We start from the raw sequence: 25,040 nt of genomic DNA, 5'->3' as shown, positions 1-25,040 counted from the left end.
ATGATATATAAAGAGATGGGAACCATGGAATCGGTCTGGAATCGATGACGTCGTTGGTGAGCGGGTGTATTAGTAGGTTGTTTCTTGCCTGATGGGGTGGAGGGGGGAGGTCAGCTGTTAAGTGTTAGTTAGTTAGCTGTTGGTTAGTTAGTGGGGATCATGATCTGCGAGGTTTTTTGTTCTTTCTTTATTTTCGGAGTAGGTGTTTTTTTTATTTAACTCTTTTGATTTTTTGTTTTTCGTTGATCTGGCCATCGACCACATGGTATGGATCATAGACTAACATAGATTTCATGTAGGTAGTAAGTAATAGGGAATAGATAGATAGCAGTACACAGTAAGTTAGGTGACCGACTGACTGACCAACTGACTCAGGTCGTGGCAAGCAAGATATGACATGGCATGGCAAAGATTAATGGCATGATCTATCATCTAGGGAGGTAGCTTCCTCTAGTCCCGGGCGGGGCGGGACTCGGTCGGTTCCTAACCGGTTTGATGTCCAACTAGTCACGAACTGAGTAGTAACTACAGTCAGTCACTTCCTTCCATGTTCCGTTTATTTCAAAGGTGTATGATTCAGGTGGACTGCTTGGTTTATTGACAAAATTAAGTACTCGCTAGTTCGGCAGGTAGGGAGGTGGTTTGGGGGATTTGTTACTTTTAAGTTACTGGGATGGTGTATAGTATAGATAGTAGGTAGCTATGGATACTACGATGCAGACAAGTGTTATGGAATGGCTCTTATCGACTACTAATATCTGGTGTTGTTAGCTATTGGCTTCTGTATATAGGTCTCTATATACATCTGGGTGGATTTCGGCAGCTGGATGTTTTAACTTCGTGGTTTACTTATGCTAGGTATTGCCCGAGTTGAGGCACAATTGTATATAACTGTACCACGACAACTCATCCTGGGTACGTATGTACTATATAGTTATTTGACATTCCCTCAAGCTAGTAAAATAAAGTAACCGTGAACTCAAATAAATAACATTACTCATTATCTACCATTCAGACCTCCGAATCAGATTCAATCTATCAGCGATCAGCGATAGAACAGAGACACCAGAACCTAGACAGAAAAAACCATCCACCTAAGCATGCTGATGCAAAAAGTCCAACGCAGTCCGATACCCCCTCTCATACTCCTTGCGCACCTCCTCATTCTCCAAATCCGACCGCGCCGCCATCCACCCATGGATCTGGCTAGTAAACGTCTCCACGTAGTGCGGCTTCGTCAAGTTATCCCCGAACGCCGTCACGTCAGACGCGTTCTCGTCCTTCGACGCCAACAGCGCCATGGGCACATTCACGGACTTAGCGTCATCCGGGGCCAGCATGGCCGGGTGACACTGCACGGCGGCCTTGAACGTCTTGTTCTCCTGGCCGGTCGCCAGCGTCGCGATCTTGCCGCCCCAGCAGTATCCGAGGATCGACCAGTCGAAGGGCTTCCCGGCGGGCGCGAGCTTGTTGGCCTCGTCGACGACGCTGGGGATCCGCGCCAAAGTGGCGGGCGGGGCGGCCTTGGTCTGGAAGAAGTTGCCGAGCTTGGCCTTGTGGTCGTCGGTTTGGGGCGGGAACCAGGAGATGTCGGCGGGTTGGCCCTCGAAGAAGTCGGGGATGAAGACGCGGTATTTTTGCGAGTTGGATGTCGAGAGGATGTCTGCGCCTTGGAGCGTTTGGGGGAAAAAGCCGAAGATATCTGCAGATTGGGTTAGATGGTGGGGGGGATTGGAGTTGAGACAATGGGAGGGGGCTACGAACCATAGATGACGAGGATCGCCTTGGTGGCGTCTTCGGGGCCGGTGACGTCTAGATGTCGGTTAGTCGATTCTCTTCTTTTATGTCTCACGGTGAATGGGCTGATTGAGACGTACAGGTCTTCAGGCCATTGATGGTCTTGTATTCACCCTTGGCCTGGTAGTTCTTGGCCACGACGGGAGGGATGCTATAGCCATTGATCAGCAAAGTGCGTCTTCTGCAGTACGATGAGGAACCTTACGAGCAGCAAGCCTTGCTAACGCCAGACATGTTTGCGGAGGAGCAATGGATTGAACGGAAACTGGAAATCGGTCGAGGTTGTTTGAGCGACGAGAAGAGGGACCTTCGGAGCGGGGCAGCCGAGGCAGAAGCGGAAGCTAGAAGCTGTTTGTATATCATTAGTGCTGAGTCTTGACGATGCAGAGATAAATGATTGGGAACGTAGAATGGACGTACAAGAGATAGGGATGTATGAGAGATCAATTGACGAGGAGAAGGAGGGGAGGAGAAGGAAAGAGGAAGAGCGACGAGCGAGAAGAGAGTGAGGATACCCGGCAAAGCTCAACCCCGCGGTCGACGTCATTTCGGCTAAGTGCACTGTTCCCGAGCAAATGATGTAAGCCATACATAATCCATCGTTCACCACTATAGACCGATCAATAGAGATCTCACGTAGGCAGGGGATTGAGTATCATCGAGGGATTAGATGCTACGAGATAGTGAATGGATATATTGTAGGCATTTAAGGTGATCTGCCAAACATTCCACATTTGTCTCCTCCTTATGAACCTGCTATTTATACCCTGTATGGATTTAATATTGGGAGGACCAAGAATGAATGGATTTAGCTAGTTGATGATTATGTATGTTAGTTGTCGAAGAAGATGAGGTCCTTTCAGTGAGTAAACGGTGAAATGCTTGGCAGATTGCCTCAGGCATTCAACATACCTATGCAACAACATGGAAGACTTCACTCGCTCTGCCTCCATCAATTACTCACTTGAATCATCCCGTCTTTCTGGCTTACACATCTAGATAGTTATTTCCTTTTTTTAGTGATTGCGGATCACAGCGGTTGTCATCTAGCATCTAGAACTTCCACAATGCTAACTCCCGTCCCATCTAAGCATCAACAAATCCGAAACAAACAATACTGGTTTATTCTAGGGGAGTGTTACAGGCACACCCCTTATTCTAACATGAACCAAATCACGGAAATGATAATCCAAAGCTTTAGCTTGGCTTCAGCTTCCCTATCTCGCCCATGATAAAGCTGGCCAGAAATCAAGTACCGCAAGCACGTCTTACCTCCACCTCCTGACACCATGCTTAGCTGCAGAAAGTCCCGTCTTCAACCCTGCCGAATCTTATCCATCCATCCATTCTTGCTCGGGGATCTTCCGTTGTAAAGGCTTGCTCCTGCTATTTCCTGCTAGACAGTGTTAGACAGGAAGCAGGCCTCTCCACGAGCCCCTCATGTCTCCTCTCCCCTCAACGCCATGGCTATCAGTGACGGAACCTAATTGTCACGCAATCACGAGCTGCGTTGACATCTTTGCCGAGATGACTTAAAGGGTGTTGTTTTCGCTACTGATGGTCTTACTGAAGAAGAGACAGGATTGCACGATTTGAGTCCCGTCAGTCCTAATCGCAGGTCGAAATGGACACCGTACAGTCGCGTCGCAAGTGGTGGCGCATCCAGTGGTTCGCGGACCAAGACACGAAGGAAGAACGGAAGCTGATCCTGAAATTGGACTTGTTGATCGTCCCGTATGCCTTTCTGGCCTATTGGACGAAGTATATTGATCAGGCGAATATCAGTACGTTCCTTATTCTTGCTTAATGCTATCTGGCTTGTCCCATCTAATTACGCTGGACAGATAATGCCTACGTTTCCGGTCTCCAGGAAGACATCGGCCTGCATGGCAATGAGCTCGTTAATCTTCAAACCATGTATACGGTCGGCGCCGTGGTCGGGCAGATCCCCTTTGCGTATCTGTTCACGAAGTTTCCCATGTCGTGGCTCATTCCAGCGTTGGATATCTGCTGGGGTATTTTCACGCTGTTGCAGTATCGGGTCACTGGGTATGGGGAGATGATGGCGTATCGGTTCTTGGTGGGTTGGTTTGAGGTTCGTTTCCCTTTCTTTTCTCCATTCTATATCATCCCGGGGTCCCTAGACGAAGGATGCTGATGCCATGGCTTAATGACAGGCTGCGTTCTTTCCGGGAATGCATTATATATTCGGTATTCCACCCCATCCCCACTACTTCTGCGCGGGCAATATTAACGTAAACAGGAGCCTGGTATCGAGGCGACGAGATCGCCCGTCGAGGTGGCTGCTTCTACGTCGGCCTCACCCTCGGCACCCTAACAGCCAGTCTCATCCAAGCCGGCACATCAGCCCGACTCGACGGCGTGCACGGCCTCGCCGGCTGGCGCTGGATGTACATCATCTGCGCAATCATCACCATCCCCATCGGCATCCTCGGCTACTTCATTCTCCCCGGCACGCCTGACAAGCCAAACCGCATCGTCATAAATGACAACGACCTCGCCCTGTCCAAGGCCCGCCTCCACCGCGCCGGCCACCAGTTCACCGGCCGCTTCACCTGGTCCACCATCATCTCCGTGCTCTCCAACTGGCGCTTCTGGGCCCTCCTCCTCCTCGACGTCTTTTTCTGGAATGCGTGCCTGAATACTAGCGCTGGCGGGTACCTCCTGTGGCTTAAATCCCTCGACCGGTTCTCTACCAGCCGTCTGAACGAACTCGCCGCTGTCTCCCCCGCGCTGGGTATCTTCTATACCCTGTTTATCTGCTTCGCGTCGGACCTGCTCTTCGGTCCTGCGTGGGCCATCACTGTCTCTCACATCTGGAACGCCATAGGCCTGATCATCCTGGTGGTTTGGAACGTAAGGGAGTCCGCGCTGTGGTTCGGTTTCTTGACTACTTACTCGGCCGTCGCCATGTCGAGTGTGCTTTATGGCTGGGTTAATACGTTGCTGAGGTATTCGCCTGTTGAGCGCGCCGTTACGCTCGTGGCGATTAATACCATCGCGCAGTCGACGACTATCTGGACTCAGTTGTTGGTGTTTAAGACTGTTGAGGCGCCCCGCTTTACGAAGGGGTATTCGTTTGTGTTGGCGAATGCGGTGTGTTTGATTGCGACGGCGCATGCGATTCAGCTTTCTATAAAGAGGTAGGTTTGACTTTCCCCTTCTCCTTGCTCTCTTTGGCTCATTGAGAGGAAGATGTTATGCTAGTGTAGTGCAAGTATCGTGCATGTGATAATGAGGAATGAGGCTAACAGTCCACATAAACAGGAGAAAGCAAAACACGTCAACGTCAATATCATCAAACGAAGCCAGCGAGACGGGTGAAGAAGAATCTGTGGTGCAGGTTGCCCAGACGAGTACTAAAGACTAGATTCCAAACGGTCAGGATCCAATTCGAATGACGACAGGGCCGGAAACAGAAGAATTTGCTTCATTTTCATCGGTCGTGAGATAGATGGAAATATCTTGATGGAGGTAGCTAGCCTCCTTAAATGACTGATGCTCTTGAGACCTTAATGTAGCTCTCCAGAGCGGATAGTACAACTCCGACGTATCCTATTCGAGATAGAAGGTCTGGCTTTCAGCCGAGAAGGTGGTTTTGAATAATTCTAGAATCGGTCCAATTTAGTTTGTTTTTCATATACACGCAAGGTGCTGAAGAGATATGATGAAAGGCATTCGATGACTAGAGCCTTCGATGGAAAGGCAAGTACTTTCGGGTATAGACTTTACTGGAGATGTTCATTTCCTCATCCCTTCCGTCACAGATTGAGACATACCCCAGCTTTCCATAAGGGCTGGCTGCCCCCAACCTTTCATCCACGCTGAGTGCAACACATCGTGAGCCGTCGCTCGATTCCCCGGCCGAAACGTGAGCATTGAACAAAGCATGGCCTCAAACGCCATCCTCTCGCTCTCCGTTACGATCTCCAGGCCCGCCTCAGACCGAGGCTCCTGTATGCAGTACTCGAACCTCACATCCCAGGCCCTGCGCACTCCATCGTAACCCCACCCCCTAGACATCTTCGACTGCAAATACAACCCCCCTCCTCGTTAAACCAGTCCAGTCTTCTGTCCCATTTCTTCCACCATTCGTGAGGCAGCATACCAAGCGTCTCGACCTGCTCTGCGGTGACTCGATCAGCTATTGGTCGAAACGCCTCGAATAACGGCCGCTGGCCGAAAATCTCTCAGATGTTACACGCGAGCGTCCAAATGTCTGAGGAGAAGGAGAGCGGGGCGTTAGAGAATCGGGCTTCGGGAGGTTGTAGGAGTGGTAGTGTCTTGGACGAGAATCGGGATGTTCGATGAGGGTTGAACGATTCGCCGAAGTCGCTGAGGACGATGCGTTCCTGTCCAAGGGGAATCTCGTTGCTGGGAATGCCGTACCAACTGGGCATGAAGACTTGCTCAGGGACATTGGTTGAGAGGGGCGTGCCGTCGAGGCGAACAACGGCCTCTGGGTCTGGGTCTCCGTATTTTTCGTATAGTTCTGACGGGGAATAAGAGTCGATTGAGTCAGGGAATTGGACTAGGATGTTACCTAGATGGAGGTCTTGGTGGGTATAAAGGTCAATTAAGCAGGTGATTCAGCGGGATTCTTTCTTTTACCAAGTTCACATACCGCCGTGTACAATGCCTTCACTCTGTAAGAAGGCCACCCAGCGAACAAGCTGAGCGATATTCGACCGCGCCACCTTCGGTGGAAAAGGCCGAACGTCGAGGCTTCTTTCGCATCGAACAGACCCATCTGCGCGGGCGGAGTGACAAGACACCTATGTTTCCCATTGGGACCGACAGCCCAAAATTCGTCGATCAGGGGTGGAATGATCTCGCTGCCCGTTCTAGACGGCGAGGTCGCAAGAGACTGGATAAGACTCGCCTCGGGGGGTGCATGGACTGGCCTCAGCGGTGATGACTTTCACTGCCACATACTTGGCCCTTTGGAGGTCTCGGGCGAGCCATATAGTCGAGTAACCGCCATATCCAAGCTTGCCAACTAGTCGGTATCGACCATTGCCCATGTCGTCTCTTATTGTCAAAGGATGATAGCCCCCCGGGACAGTATCTGTCTAGGTCTTCCATATATTCAATGATCTTGTAATGTGTCTTGCCGGGTCTTGTGAGCGATGGTCGCGATGCATCTCGGCTCATATTAGGCTCTTTTAGGGAGGCGCAGGTGGACATTGGCGCCTTTCGGGCATGAGACTGGCTCGAGACAAAACTGCATAATAACTTATGGAATCTTTTGGTATTTATACCAGTGCGTGCGAACATTGAAGGGGGCAAGTGCTTTCAATGATCTGTGGATGGACATCGATGGCGTCTATCAGGCACTGGCTCAAGGGGGTTTGATGCATGCCCGTGGAAACATCTGCGAGCCGATCGCGCGTCTACGGTATGTTTGACTAATCAGTCCTGTCCTCACCCAACTAACTAATCCTACTACTGTACATTTATACAATCCGGTTACTTGTAGGCGAGCAACTTTCGTACTTGCAGAACTCCGAGTATCTTACTGGGTGTATTCGAAGATATACATACATACGTTCAGGGCGGGCCTGGTATAGATCAATCAAGAAAGCTAGCAAGCTAGCAAGCGACCGGAATTTAAGCAGATCGATTGACAGCCCTAACAGTTATTGGTGGCCTATGAATTTGGGCATCTGGATTTATGAGAAACACTGGAATCTCGCTTTCTCTACCCTAGCTTGGTACGTGGCTAAGGAGAACAGTGTCTTCGCTACTAGTGCCTACCAGGGTTCGAATTGTAGTACAGTGTCCAGACTGATGAATTATTTAAGAATAAGCGATTATCGTTAAGATGTCAGAGGGAAAAAGAATTGAGAAAGAGCATACCAGTTCAATAGAGAGACAGGATATGCTATAGATGTCCGACTATGCGGAGTAGACTACTGGTCAACAGCCCCCCTGCAGCACGCAATCCACTCTCTAATGATGACATTCGTCTCCGCATCTACAAGACCGAGCATCGGTTAGATGTCCGCATACCCCTCGATACTTACATAGCAAATAATATCCAAATAGCAGTGACAATTAAAGCGGAGACAATGACGAATAACTCACCATTTACGCCTCTACCTATCTGTCTGGTTGCCTGTCAGCCTGCCGCACGGGTATCGGCATCCTACCGAGTAACGGAGTACGATCGTCAAGCAATGATAAACCGCGCTGCATGTCAGTATCTCACGCGATGGTGATACATAATGGCGATATGTGGGGCCTCTTGTGCAACGAGGGGTCTTGCATCAGATAAGAAGAGGGGGACAGACGGGCGATTGGGAACTGCGCCCGAATCAATTGAATTGAAACGTTCCTGAATTGTCAGCATGGGCGATAGCACTGCAGCTGGCCAAGATGGCCTTAATGGGAAGAAGCAGATTCTCCTGAATGCGTTTGATATGTCCACCGTGGGGCATCTGTCGCCTGGTCAGTGGAAGGTGAGTTTATCAGCCAAAAACAATACAGCAAGTGTAGATGAAGGTTGACTGAGCATTGCAGAACCCGGTAGATAAGTCGGCCACGAAGCGCAAGCTGGACTACTGGATTGAGCTGGCTAAGCTGCTTGAACGCGGCGGTATCAATGCCTTGTTCCTGGCGGATACATACGGCGGGTATGACACGTACGAGGGCAAACTGGATGAATGCATTCGACGTGCTGCGCAGTGGCCTGTCACCGATCCGACCATTGTATGTTGCGCTTGAATTCGGAATGGATGGGTCCAAACAGCTGACTCGAGAATAGCCAATCTCGGCCATGGCTGCCGTGACCAAGAACCTGGCGTTCGGTATCACGGCTTCCACCTCGTTCGAGCCGCCGTTCCTCCTTGCCAAACGCTTCTCCACGTTGGATCATCTGACAGATGGACGTATCGGTTGGAATATCGTCACCTCGTGGAAGAAAGCGGCCTTCAAGGCGATCGGACTCGACACGCCTATCGAGCACGACGAGCGATATCGTCAAGCTGACGAATATCTTCGCGTGCTGTACAAGTAGGTTGCGTGCTCGTGGACTTCATCAGCATGGTTCGCTGACATCTGCCCTCAGGCTCTGGGAAGGATCCTGGGCACCCGATGCCGTCTCGCCGAACCCGGAAACCGACACCTACGTGGACCCCGAGAAGGTGCGCCAGATCAATCACAAGGGGAAGTACTTCTCGCTCAACACTCGACACATCGTGGACCCGTCGCCCCAACGCACACCGTTCCTGTTCCAAGCGGGGACGTCCGCCGCCGGCTCGGCTTTCGCGGCGAACCACGCCGAAGCCATCTTCGTCTCGAGCCACTCCCCGGCCGTGCTGCGTCCCAAGATCGACAACATCCGCAAGCTGGCAGCCGAGCAGGGCCGCGACCCGCGGTCCATCAAGTTCTTCTCGACCTTCACGCCCATCATCGGCCGCACGGACGAGGAGGCGCAGGCCAAGTACGAGGAGCTGAAGAAGCACGCGTCGGTGGTCGGCGGCCTGGTCCTGTTCAGCGGCTGGACCGGCATCGATATCTCGCGCATCCCCCTCGATCAGGATATCACGGCCGCGGACTCGCTCGAGGCCCACAAGGTCACCAGTATCCTGGACTCGTTCACCACGACCAGCGAGGACATCCCCAAGTGGACGCCGCGCGTGGTGGCCGAGAAGGCGGCGATCGGCGGCCTCGGGCCCGTAGCCATCGGCAGCCCGGCACGCGTGGCGGACGAGCTGGAGCGGTGGATCCGCGAGGCGGACGTGGACGGGTTCAATTTGGGGTATGTCACGACGCCGGGGACGTTTGAGGAGGTGGTGGACCTGTTGATCCCGGAGCTGCGGCGGCGTGGCGTGTATCCCGAGTTGAGCGAGCAGGAGGACGCGCTGACGGCGCGCGAGAAGGTCTACGGGAAGGGACAGAGCGAGTTGCGGGCGGATCATCCGGGTAGCGGATATAAATATGATGTTTATCAGGAAGAGCCTCCGTACGAGGCGGAGGAGTCGGAACCTGCCCCTGCTGCATCTTAGACAGTGAGTTAGTTAGCGCACATTCATCGAAAGGAGGGAGAGAAACGAAATGACCGTCATCGAAGAGAACAAATGGCATCCACAATTCCTACCTCGTATCATTGGATTCTAGGAGACAGTATGCAGAGCGTACTCCGTACTCGAAGTGGAAGAGATGAGGTTATCATAAGCAGAATAAACTACAGGCGATAAGCCACCACAACGCCTTTGCCTTGCGGTCCCGTCGTGGACTTGCCGGGTTCTTCTTCCCCCCCCCCCTTGGCTGGCGATTTCGATCTAGTCCCTTCGCTGCTGCTTGTGTCTAGACCGGTCTCTGCGCTGCAGAATGCCCCATCTCGTGACTCGACCGAACATTCTTGCCAGGAGACTAGGCGGTTTTGGGCGAGGAGGGGGGTGGAAGAGATCGATCCAGAACCCGGTCGCATATTCCTTGCCTTTTGATTTATTTTTTATTTTAATTTTTTTATCTGTCTTCTTTTTATTTTATTTTCGATTTCGTTTCTGGAGCAGTGTGTTCGCGTGTGCGTGTGTGTGTCGGTACCTAGCCCCCGTATCCCCCCCTACGGTATGAGAAGACGGGAGATCTAGAACAAGGCTGAGAGGAAATCAAGTAAAATGCAGATAAGACAGAAGACCACTCCGAAAACTAATCACTCGCGAAAGAGAATGAAATAAAAAAAGGACAAGGAAAAGGAAAAGGAGAATCAAATCCCTGCTCTCCCCCGCTAATCCCGTCCGGGAGCATCATGGGATTTGGTCCTTCACCCTTGGCCGTGATAAGTTAACACTGGGTAGTTAATTCGCCTCGGAGGGTCCACCGGGACTGTAGCATAATTTCTGATGTACAGTAGCCGCGCTTTCAGTCGGTGTTAGCTCTCCGCCTTGAGTCGTGAGTCGTGGCGGTCTGACATTTTGTCTGTCTGTCTGACTGACTGACTGACTGACTGACTGACTGACTGACTGACTGACTGACTGAGGGACTGACGGGCGGACGGTTCGTTAGGGATAATGGGGTTACTAAGGTGGCTAGTCCGTAACTAGGTACTAGACAAGTACCTGCCAGGTATCGGCTCCGGAGACGTCTAGACCATATTCCGAATTCGTATTTGCCTCGATAGAAATGACCAACTATCAACTATCAACTATTAACAACTCTGTACTAAGATATTTGGGAGACTACTCTGTAGGTAAATGCTGTAGAGCATACTATAAATACAATCACTTATTATATATTATCCCCAAATCCCAAACCCAATGGAGGATTGAGGATTCAGCGTAGCACGGAACCCCACCTCCGGCCTGCAACGGAACAAACATCTGATTTCAGTTGAGCCTGACTGGCGTTGAATCCCAAAATTGACCTGTCGACCGTGGTAGAGTCAAAAGCAGGCAGGTACATGACTGGTACTCCCTCCTTTCCCCCTCCCCCTTCCCCTTTCCCCGGACCATGATGTGCCAGATTTTTTTGTTTTCTGTAATTATTTCTTTTATCATTATGGCCACGCCGATACATACTTCGATACAAGCAAACGGACGGGGGTGTCTCTGATGCAGAAGATCGACCCAGCTGGTCCAGTGGGATGGGTCCCGACGCGAGGAGAATGCACCTGCAGGTCAAGGTGGTCGAGAATGAACTATTTATCTACTGTAGACTGAGACTGAGTTCTCGCGAGTGCTGATTTCCATCGGTCGCATGTAGGTAGATAGGTGAGTGTTGGTGCAGCCAATGTATGGTTATCTATCACCTTGGATTTGGGCCATCCCCCTCTCTTCACCCCTCTTTATTGCTTTGTCTGGACTTGGGAGTGTTTCAGTATACGGAGTACAGTGCATGGTGCATTACATACCCTACATAGGCGTGCATGGGTGTAAAAAATAGTCAGTAGGTAGTCGGCTCCTCCGGGCGTCCCCAGACTCTGTAATCTGTAATCTGTACGGAGGAATGTCTAAGAAGCCGGGGTGGGAATAGTCGCAAAGACGGGGACTCGACGTACAGTGCTCCGTAACTAATCATTAATCAATCTTTCCCGGAGAGCACAACCTAACTTACATGTTCCCTTACCACTCCGTCCTGGCTTAACTACTACCAGCTAACTACTAACTACTACCGGTGTAGTATCCGTAGGCATTCCTGCCTCGGAGTCAGGGGACGAATAGCGTCGATGCATAAGCGGCCAGGTCGTATCCACTACTTTCGTTCCTCCTGCATGGCCGATGTCTTCCCGGTTAGGTTGGTAGTCTAGTACCGATTTACCAAATCAGAATGATACTCTGTACGGAGCATGTACCGAGACTGAGTTAGACTTGCGGGAAGAAATCCTACAGTTACTTGCTACTGTAGTTAACCAGTAGTCCTATCGATATTTACGTACTGGTCCGTAGAATTGTTGACTGCCACCTCCGGGTTTGGCTTGTCTTGGGCAGCTCTAAGTCAGATATTGTTGATTGTCTTTTACATGTGTTCAGGCTAGACTACGTAACTACCTAGCAAACAAATCCCTAAGAACCCCAACTAGTCGGGGCTAGCACCGTGGCAAAATAGCATTTTCCATGACGGTCGCTGATAGGGTTAACTCACCAACTACTCTATCTGTTCTGTGCTGGAGAGGCAGAGAAAGAGAGAGGGTAGAGTGGATGAATAGGGTGAATAGGGACGGGAGGGAGAGAGAAAAATTGGAATGGAAAGTTTAAATCGGTACTCCTGCATTGCGCGGAATGCTATCTACACCCCGGACTATGGAGTACATACATACCTATCTGATTTCCCAGCTTGAGGTGGTCGAGGACGTGTTCACCTTCAAGCTCATTTTAAGGAGTACATAGCAGAGTAACTATAGGGGATTGTAAATGAAATCAACAGACTACCCGTAATCTAGTATCTAACAGCTACTAAAGTCTATCTACTGTACATACTCCTCCACATCCCCATCTACGGAGGACACCCACACCCACATCCTCAACCTGTTCACCGTGTGGCCGCCACCCAGATCTCCGGCGCACCGACAGACCGGTGCTGTCCGCCGCCGCGAAGGAAGTCTAAAGCGGTGGACCGTTTTTGGCACCCTTGGGGCTTCATTGTGAGTGGTCTGTTTCCCTCTTGGGCGGCCGCGCGATCATTGGCCCGGGGGTCGGTGGGCATTCCATGCACCTCCGAAGGTACGGACTACACCCTACCTTACCTAGGTCAGGTCAGGACCAGACGGTGATAACGAGTTTCACCCAATCGACGGCCCGTTCTGGGTTAGCAGGGACCAATGGAAGGTTCTGAACGGGTGGGTCGCCATGGAAAGGAAAGGAACGGATTAAATCACATCTGACTCTCTCTCTCTCTCTCTCTTCGGGATTCTTCGTTGGTGGTGTTGGTCCAAACTACTTGGTATTCTGATTATATTATGTGCAGCTCGTACGAGTCACTGGGGTGGTGTTTACTGTTCCCTCGGTGAGTGAGCTGGGTTTGTCCATGACAGCTCTACAAGCTAGCTATCGTATAGGTCTCCACTTTCAATTAGACATTTACCCAGAAATTCAGGGGGGTGTGGAGGAGAGAAAAGAGAGTCAGTGACTGAGAGACTGAGAGTCAAAAAAAAATAAAAAATAAAAATAAAAATAAAGTGTGGAGAGAGAAGAAAGAGAAGAGAGAAAAAGGAAAACTTCCCGGTCATGAGTCAAAGAACCCCCTCCCTTTCGACTCCCAGCAAATGGTCAGTGGAAGCTGACCAAGATGCAGGCAGACCAGCCGGGTAAGCCCAAGTGGGGCCCGCCAGTCGTTTTCTCGGGTCTAGGCCCGATCCGGCTCTAGCGTAGAGAATGGGAGCAACGGGCATCCAACCAAACGACGCGGCTAGAAAAGCGCAAGTCAAAGACAAACGAAAAGAAAAGAAAAAATAAATATTAATAATAAACACCAAACAAAAAGAAAAAAAAGTGCCAGTCCCAGCGCCCGTCCCCGACACGACCGCTGCGCAGGGATCTGAGAAACTTAAACCAGCTCTAGTCCCTGCGGTTCCGAGGGTCTCTCGCTTGCATCTACCCAGCGGGGAATAATGGGAAAATATTGACGAGCAAGCGGGAGACGCTCGTATTTTGGCCTTGATTTTTTTTTTTTAAATTGAAGTTGGGTCGGTGACCTCGATCTGACCGGAAGGATCAAAAGGAACGAAGCGAAAGAACGCAAAACAATCACGACGGCAGAGCAGGTGACCTGATCTTGCATCGGGGAGGGGGAAAAGGAGGAATGAGCTGGAAAGGACCACCGACCGGGCAAACCAGGGACCGTTTGCCTGAAGACGAGGAATGGTTCTTTCATTTGATTGAGGGGGGCAGAGTGTCTGTGCGAGAGGGGTCAGTCAATACGAGGGGGCAAGTAAAACCGATTAGTATTATTGTTGACTCGAGCAATGACAGTCTTCTGTAAATGCCTCCTCATATTATGAGATTATGATTTACTTCGTACAAGGAGGTGTATAGTGAATTAAGATTGATTGTGGTACTATCAGACCCCGTCAGCGCGACAAATCGCAGGATTCAACCACAATCAAGGGACCGGGTCTGGCGCAGAAGGTCGGGAAGGAAAAAGCCATTCATACTCTTAAGTTGGTGAGGGCGTGAGTTAGTGAACTATGTACATACTCTGTAGTTATCCACCATAATATATTATTCATCACTGCAATGGTTCCCAACGGATGGCGGTGGTGGTTGCAGTACCCGGTCCCTGGGTAGGGAGTACCTTAACCCGAACGCCTATGCCTCCATCCCCCAAAGTATGCCGAATGGTCTACAGTATGATGGAGAGACCGATCGGTAAGTCCAATGGTTCTGGATCCTATCGATTGATGCCTCACAACGACTCCCATCCGCTGGGTTCGCTGCCCATCTCGCTCCCTCCATTCCTCATCTGTCATGCATTCCCCGATGCAAGGGAACATCAACGCTTTCTACTCTTCCCCCCCTTTTTTTTTTTTTCTGGGTCTATCTGTCTGTCCAGAACCCCCATCCCACTGGTGACATTCTATTCTATCTGTACTTTCATGTTCTTCGTTTTTTTTTTTTTTTTTTTTTTTTTTTTTTTTTTTTTTTTTTTTTTTTTTTGGGATTCGGGGAAATGCAAGCCGGTATGGTCGTTGTTCTGGTTGAATCCGGTATTTTTGTACCGGTGCGTTAAACATGGGGATGTCGGTGTTGTGTTGATTGGAATTTTCCTCCTTCTAGGCCCTCCTGAAAACTGATACAACTCCAGATCCGTCGATCCAAACCTCTGATCCCTCCTAGACGCAAAATCGATCGTCCAGCACTTGCTAAGCTTATTCTTTGCTCCACCATACAGGGAAAGCACCTCAGCAGTTTTCCCTGCTGGGTCAGGGTGGCCGATCGTCCAGGAATGCGCTCCACATGTCTATCCCACCCCTAGCCTCCAATGCCCTGTAGAATTGCTTTTTCTCTGCTCTCTCACTTCGTTTCGTCTGCATGGAGAATTATCGTTCTCGATATTTTGGAACCTACGGAGCGTCAAGCATCAACCCGTTTGCCTCCGTACTATGCTCATGATATGTCTAGTTAGTAGGAAAGTCTTGAAGTCATCATGTTACCAAAAAAGAAAGAGATGTCGAGATAAAATTCTAGGATGGTTCCGGTTCATCAGGAGACCATGCAGCTGATTATTGGCAAGATTATTGTCATGGATGACCGATATAAAGACATGGGGACGTAATAAAAAATTAGAACCAAAGAAAGAAAAAAACCATCCCGAGATAGCTCGCAATCATAAAGATGAAGGAAACGGAGTATGCTTCATCCGGTCACCGTTCCATCCCACTAAAACCGAATAAGCTGGACCTTGACCGTGGGTGCGGCCGAAAGGTGGGAACGCGCTGGGACTTGGGCCTCTGGCGAGCCCTGTCAACCACGTTGCCGTTGATCAGTCCGTTTGGGTTGTTGTGGACGGCGCCTGAGCTGATCTTTCTCCTGAGAATGGAAATTAATTTATTCTTCGTCGTTTCCCTCCCCTAGGTACTATTGCCATATGGGGAAGATGGGGAGTCTATCGGAGGCGAGGCTATAAATAATAATTATTAATTTGTCTGATAATCCCGTTTATTTTTGCTTTGTTGCACCTGATTGATCCATCATCTTTTGCCTCTTCCTGTTTGATTTGGGATTCTACTCCGTACAGATCGCGGAGTCTTATTACTGTCGGCACTTCTTTTCCTCGAGGGGGTTTGACATCCTCTGATTCTTCTTCTTCTTCCCTCGGTTCCCTTGGGTTTGGTGACTATTTGTTTTCCCTGGTAATTGGCCATGGGTTAATCCCAGGAAATTTTCGAACGAAAATATTTCTTTGAAATTTGGTTGGTCCGAATGCTCATTCTTCTTGACTAGATCCCGACTAGCTCCTGGAGTCTCTTGTCTGGCTGGGGGTGTGTGTCTGTTTTTTTTTCTTTTTTTTTTTTTTTTGTCTTTCTTTCTTTCTTTCTTTCTTTTTTTTTTCTTGTCATTTATTTTTCTGCCTCCCTCTCCGGTAAGTCATTTTTTATTTTTTATTTCATTTTCTATTTTCCCTTTCATTTCTGGATTTTTAAATTATTAGTTGACTGAATTTTCTACATCGGTTCTAGCTCCATAGTCGCACCCATTCTATTTTATTTTATTTTCCTTACCCTTGGTATTTTACTCCCACATCCGACCACGACTCTCAACCCCCGCGCTGGCCAGACCCAGCGCTGGACTGGTCTGGATACGTCTCCATTCCCGGCTGGTTTTGGTTTTTTGGCCCTTCAGTCGCCTCAATCCATCATTGACTGCCTGATACTCCCGGCCTATACAAATATCCATACACGTTAAGGGAAAAATTAAAAATAAGACAAAAAAATAAAACTGACCTAATAATCCCACACTTATTCGCTCCGGCGCCTTTTCTTTTCTCTCGATCTTGTCACCGCAACCACCACCGCATCTTATTTTGTTTCTGCCTCTCACTTCTTCCCTTGGCCATCTATCTATCTATCTCTATTTATCGATCGAATCTATTGTCTCTCTTCCCCCTGTGATTCTTTCTGCTACTATTACCAGCCATCATCATCCATCACTGAGTCGTGCTCCAAAGGACTGGTTTTGTATCCACTCTTGTTTCGGCTGTCATCAATTGGTCTGGTGGATTGTCCGCGGTGTTGTTTTGGTTATCTGCCTTTTGATTCCATCGCACGGTCGGTCTATTGAACAGGGAAATGTCATCATTTTGACCTACGCATATCAAATCTTGACCTCATCATTCCTTGGTTGGGCTCATCGTTTCGCCGTTGTTCGTTTTGTACATCGCCTGGGATATGTCACCCGACTGACAGCAACCACCAACGAAAGTCTCGTTTGACACCCGAACCTCGAGGAAACGCACGTCTGCTGCACTCGCCATATCGAAGACGATTGATTTGGAATATCCAAGGATCCCGCGGAAAGAGTTCGAGTGATTAGAAGAACGAAATCCTCCGTCAGCACTCTTTTCTTCGTTTTCACCTGCGTCCGACCTAGCATCATCTCTCTCATCCCCTACCCATCTCCTCCCCTACCCATCTCCTCTACTTCTCTCCCCCGCTAGATCGCTCTTATCGCGATCATTGCCCCTCCTGGATCCTCCAGATATCACTGGGGGCCTGTCTGGCAATCGATACTGGACGCTAGGCGGCGGCGACACCGTCACTTTTCCTACCGGACAACTCGCAACTACTCTGACCACCCCGCCACCTGTGGAAGCGGGCGATCTCTTTCAATCTTTAGCATTTTCTCGAGATAACTCAGTCACGCTGGCGGCCCTTGCGATCCCTCCCTCTGGCATGGGGACGGCGCTCGATGCGCTGACCACCCCTCAGCCGCCATTGAACACGCGCAGACCCGCCGCTTCGTCTCTCCCCAACTTTGAACTTCCGCCACCAAACTTGCACATTGCAACGACCGGGTTGAGACTCCCTACGCATTCCTCGAATCCTCATAATCCTACCAATCCCAGTGTCAGCAATCTCCTCACTCCACCGGCATCCACACAATCGGTTGACACTCCAGCCCCGACGAGCACATCCTCGCTACCTACTACGGCGACGGCGACAACGGCAACCGCAGCAGCAACCACCGTCTCAGCTTCCCCGGATTTGGTTTCAACGTATGCGCCGAGCTACTGGCAAGGCCAGAGTTCGTACGGAGCTGCTTCGTCCACACCGCGGCAGTCGTGGAACAATCCCGCTTCCTACCCAACTCGAGACACTTTTTCTCCATCCTTGAATCCTTTGAGCCGAAACCCCGCTACGTCGCCCCCAGGTAGCGACGCCATCTCCCCATCGTACGATATGAACCAGTTACCCCCATTTCAGCAACCACTCTCAGTCCCTTCCGTCGGCAGCATTCCCTCCGCAAACCCTAACCATCAGCACCCGCATCATCAGCATCATCACGCCATGGCACATGCGATGCTTACGGCGCAGAATGCGCTCCCTAACCCGGCCTCTGCGCCGCCTCCTCTTCCATCCAACGATTACATGGCCAAATCCTCGTCCGCCCCGGCATATGGCGGGCTTCAGCAGTTGTCCAGCCCTCCAGCGGGATATTCACCCTACGGTGGACAACCAGGAATGGGCATTCACCCCCCGGGACGAGTCGCTTCTAACCCACATCCGTCTCCTCACCACCATCTTGGATATCATCCGCGACAGCCTTGGCCATCGTACTCGCTTCCCGCCATGAACGGGCCCGTGATGACCAACGTTCACAACCCGGGCAGTCAGATGTCGCTTCTAGGCGGTCTTCAACCGGGGATCTTACCAGGATTCAACAGCGGTCATCTGGCCAGCATGCAGCAGATCTATGGGGGCCACCCGCCGCACCCCGGACATGCACCCGGACCCACCAACGACCGGCCGTTCAAATGTGACGAGTGCCCTCAGAGCTTCAACCGGAACCATGACTTGAAACGCCATAAGCGGATTCATCTGGCGGTGAAGCCATTCCCGTGCACGCATTGCGATAAGAGTTTCTCCCGCAAGGATGCACTGAAGGTGAGCTTTCAGCCAGGATTGCCTAGTATACAGAGAGACTAACGTGCGTTAGCGACATATTCTGGTCAAAGGCTGCGGCAAGGAGGGAGCCTCGGACACCTCTGCTAAGCAAGAGCGGAGCGCTGTCAAAGAAGAAGATAGGGATTTGGAGTCCAACGGTCACGGTTGAATCGTTTGGAGTCAAGTGATTACCAGGAGTTCTTATTAGCACATCGGCGTTACATATTGGTTCCTACCCCTTCTACCTCGCTGGGAAACGGTGTTTATCTTGGATGCGTCAAGGCTTTGTATTGTGAGTGTTCTTTTGGCCCTGATTTGATATTTCCTCCGCCTACTGTATGTTCGATGAGTTTGTCACTGCCACTGTATTGTGCTTGAATTTGGGCGGTTTTTCCTACGGCGGTTCGGTTCTCTTTTCCCCTTTTTCCCTCCCTTCTCTCTGTGATTCGAATTCTTGCGCGGATGGTATCAAGCGAATGGACCAAGCTGGATGTTATTGTACTCGTATGTTATGTATGTAGAAGGGCGTTGTGACGGAAATGGTACGTTATCTGGAATGTGATTTTTATCTAGGATTGAAAAGAAACAACTTGATTATTACGATACGATCTGATATCTAGACTATCTAGATAATCTACAGAACCATCCTTCCTAGCTGTGGCTGATCATGATTATTGTCTCCCAGACATAAACTCACCCACCAGTCCCTGATAATCCTCCATCCCATACGGCTCCAACCACTTCAACCCACCCTGCTTCCGACCAATATCCAATCCCAGATCCCCCAGCAATAGATCCACATACGGCAGCGCATCGAACACGAAATCCGGGTTCCGTTTCCCAAATCCCCCGGGGTACCGATGCACGCCGAACTGGCTATGCAGTGCCGTCTCCCAGAGGAGATCCACGTCCGTCGCCTCGTTGACTGTGCCCTTGTCGTGTAACTCGGCTCGCAGGTCCTCGGGACATCGCTCGCGAGGCGTCAACGCCATGAAGTCCCCGAAGTATGCTGCGATCCACAGTGCTTGCGCTTGCGCTACCATCGTCGTGTTGATCGTCATCGTTAACCCCATGAATGCGATCGACCGGGACGCTGCTAGTGCTGGGGGCACCATGAATCGGTACAGTCGGAACGGGTGGCGTGCTGTGGCGGGCGCCCCTGGCGCTAGGGGCTTGTAGGATGAGGGTAGAGATGGCTGATCGATGAGTCGGGGGAAGCGGGTGAGGATCTCGCTGTCTGCGGCTGAGACCATCGGTTTGGGGATGGGGTCCTCGGACCAGGGGAAGCCCAGTGCGAGGTCTGGGTGGGGAAGCCACTCGGATGCCTGGAAGTTCAGGTTCGGCGTCGCTTGCCAGCCCGTGCAGCTGATCAGGGCGTCGGAGGGGAGGACGAGGGATTCGGTGTCGGAGACTTTGCTTTCATCACTGTCCCCGTTCTTGTCAAGGAGATGAACCAAATGCACCGCACGCTCCGATAAATGGCTAATCTGGTTAACGTGCACCTGCACGCGACCACCCGTCACCAAGTCGAAGAAATTCGTCGGATAGTTCAAGATACTCAACCCGGAGGCCACCCAGAACGGACTCACCCAGGGCTTGAGTTTTCGTGTCTCCGGGTGCGCATCGTAGCGATTCAACTTCACCACGTCGTCGCCGAGGATGAACCAGAATGCGTCAGTGATCTTCCGACCCAGCCACGTCCCGTGCAGGAGGTGACGGATCCCCGTGTTCGCGGGACCCCAGATACACGGACTGAACCAGGTCAATAGGCGCGTCGTCACGAGCTTCTCGAGCCACTTCTTCAATGGCGTCACGTACGGCGGCGCCATCCACACCGGCCCGTGGCCGTTCGAGCGGATGATCCAGTCCACGTGTGCGCCGGCCGATGCGGCGGCGTACACGGCGTCCCAGGCGGATTTTGTGCCGCCGAAGACGGTGACGCGGGCGTTTGGTTGGAAGATGCGGTCTTGGTGGAGGGGGAGATCGCGACAGTGCAGGAGCGGCGCGGCGTAGGTGTCTTGGCCTTCGTAGGTGGGTAGGTAGGACTGCGAGGTGATGCCCGTGCAGACGATCAGTTTGCGGGTGTGGATTGTCTGGTTTGGCTTTTCAACCTCCTTCTCCTCTGTCTTCGTCGCAAAGATATCTGTAGACTCGACCGTCTCCAAAACCCACCCTCCTTCATTCCCTTGATCATCACCACGAACAGACTCAACCCGAACCCCCAACCGAATCATCTCTTTAAGGTTAAACCTCTCTACAAAAGCCTCCATATACCTCTGCACCACAGCCCCCGGAATATGTTCCCCATCCTTCACGCCAAACGTCTCCTCATCCATCGGAAAATCGCTGAACTCATATGTTCCCCGCATATTGTTCGATTTCAGACCCGCGTAGAGCCGATGTTTTGCCCATACGCCGCCGATCGAGGATGCCGTTTCTAGAAGCTCGATGCGCGCGTTGGGGTGTACTTCATGGTAGGTTTTCAGCGCGGAGAGACCGCTCCATCCTTTGGCATTTTGTTAATTTGGGTAGTTTGAAGGTGTGGTTTGGGAGTGGGGGAAAAGGTACCTGCGCCGATTATTACGACGTCGATGGGGTCTGCTGAGGTCATTCTGGTGGTGGTGGTGGTGAATTGACACCGGGTAGATATAGATTGTTTCGGTGGAATGGAATGCAGGTGTCGTGGGAGGAACTAAAGTAGATAAATCGAAAGAAGGAAATACACGAGTACAGTAGACGTGACTCGTTCGGTGCGATGCGTTCACTGGTGAAAACCAACCCAACGGAGTCGACTCAGACAGAACACCTCCTTATGCGGAGGGTTTCAAAAGTCCTTTCAAATCCGACTGAGTCGGTTAAACAAAATCGAGCAATACGAAGTACGCAAATAAGTCCAGACAGACCTCGACGCGAATCAAAAAAGCAAAAATAAACGAAACAAGCAAGCAGGTGAACCAGAGGCTTAAGAAAAAGCAAAAGCAGAAAAAAAAAAAAAAGAAAAAAAAGAAAAACAGACCCCAAAGTCAATAAAAGATCGCCGGTGAAATCAAGATCATCCCTAGAGGTGCCGATCTCGGGAATAAATAGATATGCAAGTCGACCATTATGGATATGGATTGATTGAGGGGGGAAGGAATAGCGGTAGGCGAGAGGAGGGACGCTAAGCAAGTGAAATATGGAGTAGATATTCCTTTAGTGGTCTATTTCTTGCATGGTTCCAGTTTATAGACTCCTCTAGTTATCTGGGCTGGTTGATTTTCATTTATAAAGTGCACTTTAGCCGACATTATTCGACAGGATTCTACCTAATCTGTAACTACAGATACAGAGAAAATGAACTAACACTGACGTGGCTTATGGGAATCACTAGGGACACAACAGCTTTTACTACTGACACAACAAATTATGTAACACCCGTATTATATAATCAATTTGCCCACCACCGTTACCATACATTACCGCAGCAACTGCATTACTTACTACTATAGCAACTACATTCTATCTACTACTACTATAAGAACTACGCTCTCTTCTAATTGATCTTCCTCTATTATAAATTCCATGCCTCTTAATTATATACAGCCTGTTATACCTTACAGGAACGGATGTTATGACCAATTTCCCCACAATTTGAGCGCTTTGATTGCGCTTTCTGATTTATGACGGTGACGCTATAGTCTGGTGATTTGTTGCTTTGAGATGATGTGTTATCTTGGTTTGATTTCCTTGGCGGCGGCGGTGGTAATAGAGGATCAAGTATTGGCAGATACTCTGATAGCTCATTACCAAGGCCAAGCCTCCAAAATTGATGGATATCGCTCAGTTGAATTGGCTGGTGCTTTGACAATGAGCTAGCAATTCGGTGAGCACATGGAAGGCCCATTGTCCTAGTGAATATATTAGTACAGTAAGATAAAGGTGCTTCGGGGGTAGCTCTCTTAGCTATAGTAGCTTGATTAGAGATCAAAGATATTGAATGTCGTGATGTTCGCTTTGTAATATTCGAATGGAGAAAGTGGGAGCAGAAATTTAGCGTTTTAATACGATCTTCTGCTAGATCAGATAAAAGGGTATAGTATTGATCCTGTAAAGCATTATTAATTCGTTCAAAAACAAAGAGAATATCACCTGTTGATGCTCCTATATACTGTTTCAAAATAGCATGAGAGCCTTCTACTCGTGAGGTTGCCCAATTACCAAGATGAAGTTGTCTTATCCAAGCCCTAATAAACATCTCTTTATAGGCCAGCCAAGTTTCTTTCACATATCGAAGAGCAGCAGGAGCAAGACTAAATCTAGTCTCAAACTTAGCTATTTGATTATTATATTCAACGATAGTTGATGAATTAATAAGCTCTTTCCATGAGTTAATAAATGCCTCAAACTCCTCATTTGAAGAGAAATGTTGCTTTGTCTTTGCAAGCACATTCTTATTAATATACCAAATGCATAGTAAATGTGGACTTGTGGGGCAGATAGATTTAATTGCGCCTACTAAAGCATGATCTCTGTCAGTGCAAAGAACTGGGGAAAGGGTAAGGGGTCAAGCCATGAGAAAAAGGTCTGTAGAGTCCATTTATAGCTTTCTTCCTGCTCATTTTGCATAAAGCAGAAAGCAATACTATAGGATGAATTTGATGGTGAGAGGCCAATAATATGTAAAAGAGGCATCTTGTATCGATTTGTCTTATAGGTACAGTCTAATAGAAAGACCCTATTGTATTGATTAGCATGTCTAATTGATTCAGGGCAAGCAAACATAAAGAAAAGGATATGGCCTTCAGTGTCCTGCTTAAATGCATATCTCCAATTATTATTTCGAAGTGTTTCTCTTAGGAATTCAAGAGGTGTATAATTGCCGAGTTTCTTCCGTCTTAATTCGTCGCGAATGTTATAGAGATCGTGCGGTTTAATCAAGGTAGTAGGTTGATCTGCTCGTAGGAGGCTAATAATATTCCGTGGCTTTGATCCAATGTCTGACAGATGCTTAATAGTATCGTTTTGATCTTTTGTTAATTGCCGACGTCGTGCTAGAGAATGCCTTATCATATTATCATCAGGTTCATGGTTATGGGTAGGATCCCTGACCTGAATCTGCCATTGATTATTAGCCAGTTTTTTTCTATAGAGACTAAAGGGACATCCGATTCGCTTCGTGCTAGTTTTCCGGCGTTTTGCCCCATCAGGAGCATTGATTCTATCGTGGTAGATACCGCCTCTATCGCAACCAAGGGTGATGTTCCTGGTTGGATTCAATGATATAGTAGTGATAGCATAGCCATGAGACAAGACATGTTGTTGTATAGAAGAAAGCAGTTGCTCTCTGGTTTCAAAAACCTGCTCACTTGGTGGCTCCATGATGAGATAAAGATCAATTGGATGAAGGAAGATCAATTAGAAGAGAGCGTGGTTCCGCGGTTCGGTGGTTGATTACGTTATATAATACGGGTGTTACATAATTTGTTGTGTCAGTAGTAAAAGCTGTTGTGTCCCTAGTGATTCCCGTGGCTTATTGGTTCTTATTTCAACAGACGAGAATGTTCTGTTCACCGCATCGACCACATTCCATCCCTTGATCCACGCGGTTTTATTCATTCGGAGCGAAAAAGGATGGTGGCACTAGAGAGGCTAGGGCTTCCTAGTGTCAACCAACGGTTGGGACGGTGGAGTCGATAGCTGGACATGACAGGCAATAATATTTGCATCCATTATTAATATGTAATAGCAAGCCAATTATCAAACTTGTGGAGATTGGACTGGGTCGGGGGTTCCGGGTTCGGCTCCCATACTCCGCCGACATATCGCGACTGAGCGTTTGGGAGGGCCTCGGGGCTGTACTTTGGGTTTGGTTCTGTGTTTCAACTTTCAACTTTCAGATGTGGAGAGCGAAGGTGGATTCAAGTGATTGTGTCGGCTTGTCGGACCGTTTGGTTTGACAGCTGAGCTTTCGGGGTGATCCATGGTTTGCTCGGAGGTTATTTGATATTTCTCGGGTTGAGTATGTTTAGTATTCGTGAAGTATACTCGCTGTACTACGTACTTCGTATCGTACACTCCATGGTTTTGAGGTGACAGGTGATGAGCGGACAATGTGATGCATGTTATTGCTGATTACGTGGTAGGTGTATCTTTTCTTATTCCTTGCCCGTCAATCATGACTGCTCGACTCCTGCATACT

At 49.6% G+C, this 25,040-nt stretch overlaps 6 protein-coding genes across 6 annotated transcripts; 3 read left to right on the top strand and 3 right to left on the bottom strand.

Moving 5' to 3' along the window:
• Nucleotides 1-1,094: 1,094 nt before the first annotated feature.
• On the bottom strand, nucleotides 1,095-2,344 carry KD926_011045 (dienelactone hydrolase family protein; the record flags this gene model as incomplete). The annotated part of the gene is made up of 5 exons (XM_053096025.1): nucleotides 1,095-1,702; nucleotides 1,765-1,812; nucleotides 1,878-1,948; nucleotides 2,003-2,138; nucleotides 2,218-2,344. The coding sequence occupies 5 exons, from the start codon at nucleotides 2,342-2,344 to the stop codon at nucleotides 1,095-1,097; spliced, it is 990 nt and encodes a 329-aa protein (XP_052959853.1).
• Nucleotides 2,345-3,421: 1,077 nt separating this feature from the next.
• KD926_011044 (putative MFS transporter Seo1) lies at nucleotides 3,422-5,188 on the top strand (the record flags this gene model as incomplete). Its single annotated transcript, XM_053096024.1, has 4 exons — nucleotides 3,422-3,581; nucleotides 3,642-3,881; nucleotides 4,061-4,961; nucleotides 5,086-5,188. The coding sequence occupies 4 exons, from the start codon at nucleotides 3,422-3,424 to the stop codon at nucleotides 5,186-5,188; spliced, it is 1,404 nt and encodes a 467-aa protein (XP_052959852.1).
• Nucleotides 5,189-6,008: 820 nt separating this feature from the next.
• KD926_011043 (uncharacterized protein) lies at nucleotides 6,009-6,842 on the bottom strand (the record flags this gene model as incomplete). Its single annotated transcript, XM_053096023.1, has 3 exons — nucleotides 6,009-6,361; nucleotides 6,430-6,662; nucleotides 6,754-6,842. 3 exons carry the CDS (start codon nucleotides 6,840-6,842, stop codon nucleotides 6,009-6,011), a joined length of 675 nt encoding a protein of 224 aa, XP_052959851.1.
• Nucleotides 6,843-8,168: 1,326 nt separating this feature from the next.
• Nucleotides 8,169-9,827, top strand: KD926_011042 (xenobiotic compound monooxygenase, DszA family; the record flags this gene model as incomplete). The annotated part of the gene is made up of 4 exons (XM_053096020.1): nucleotides 8,169-8,279; nucleotides 8,341-8,529; nucleotides 8,585-8,832; nucleotides 8,888-9,827. 4 exons carry the CDS (start codon nucleotides 8,169-8,171, stop codon nucleotides 9,825-9,827), a joined length of 1,488 nt encoding a protein of 495 aa, XP_052959850.1.
• A 7,616-nt stretch (nucleotides 9,828-17,443) lies between these two features.
• KD926_011041 (putative C2H2 finger domain protein) lies at nucleotides 17,444-19,031 on the top strand (the record flags this gene model as incomplete). The annotated part of the gene is made up of 2 exons (XM_053096019.1): nucleotides 17,444-18,862; nucleotides 18,915-19,031. 2 exons carry the CDS (start codon nucleotides 17,444-17,446, stop codon nucleotides 19,029-19,031), a joined length of 1,536 nt encoding a protein of 511 aa, XP_052959849.1.
• Nucleotides 19,032-19,533: 502 nt separating this feature from the next.
• KD926_011040 (flavin-binding monooxygenase-like protein) lies at nucleotides 19,534-21,473 on the bottom strand (the record flags this gene model as incomplete). The annotated part of the gene is made up of 2 exons (XM_053096018.1): nucleotides 19,534-21,368; nucleotides 21,431-21,473. The coding sequence occupies 2 exons, from the start codon at nucleotides 21,471-21,473 to the stop codon at nucleotides 19,534-19,536; spliced, it is 1,878 nt and encodes a 625-aa protein (XP_052959848.1).
• Between the last annotated feature and the right edge of the window lie 3,567 nt (nucleotides 21,474-25,040).

The sequence above is a fragment of the Aspergillus affinis genome (genome assembly GCF_023601865.1).
Source record: "Aspergillus affinis strain CMG 70 chromosome Unknown NODE_8_length_531634_cov_87_933514, whole genome shotgun sequence".
NCBI classification, from domain to species: Eukaryota; Fungi; Ascomycota; class Eurotiomycetes; order Eurotiales; family Aspergillaceae; genus Aspergillus; species Aspergillus affinis.
The sequence above is the reverse complement of the archived record's forward strand: the minus strand, read 5'-3'. Positions and strand labels throughout refer to the sequence as shown.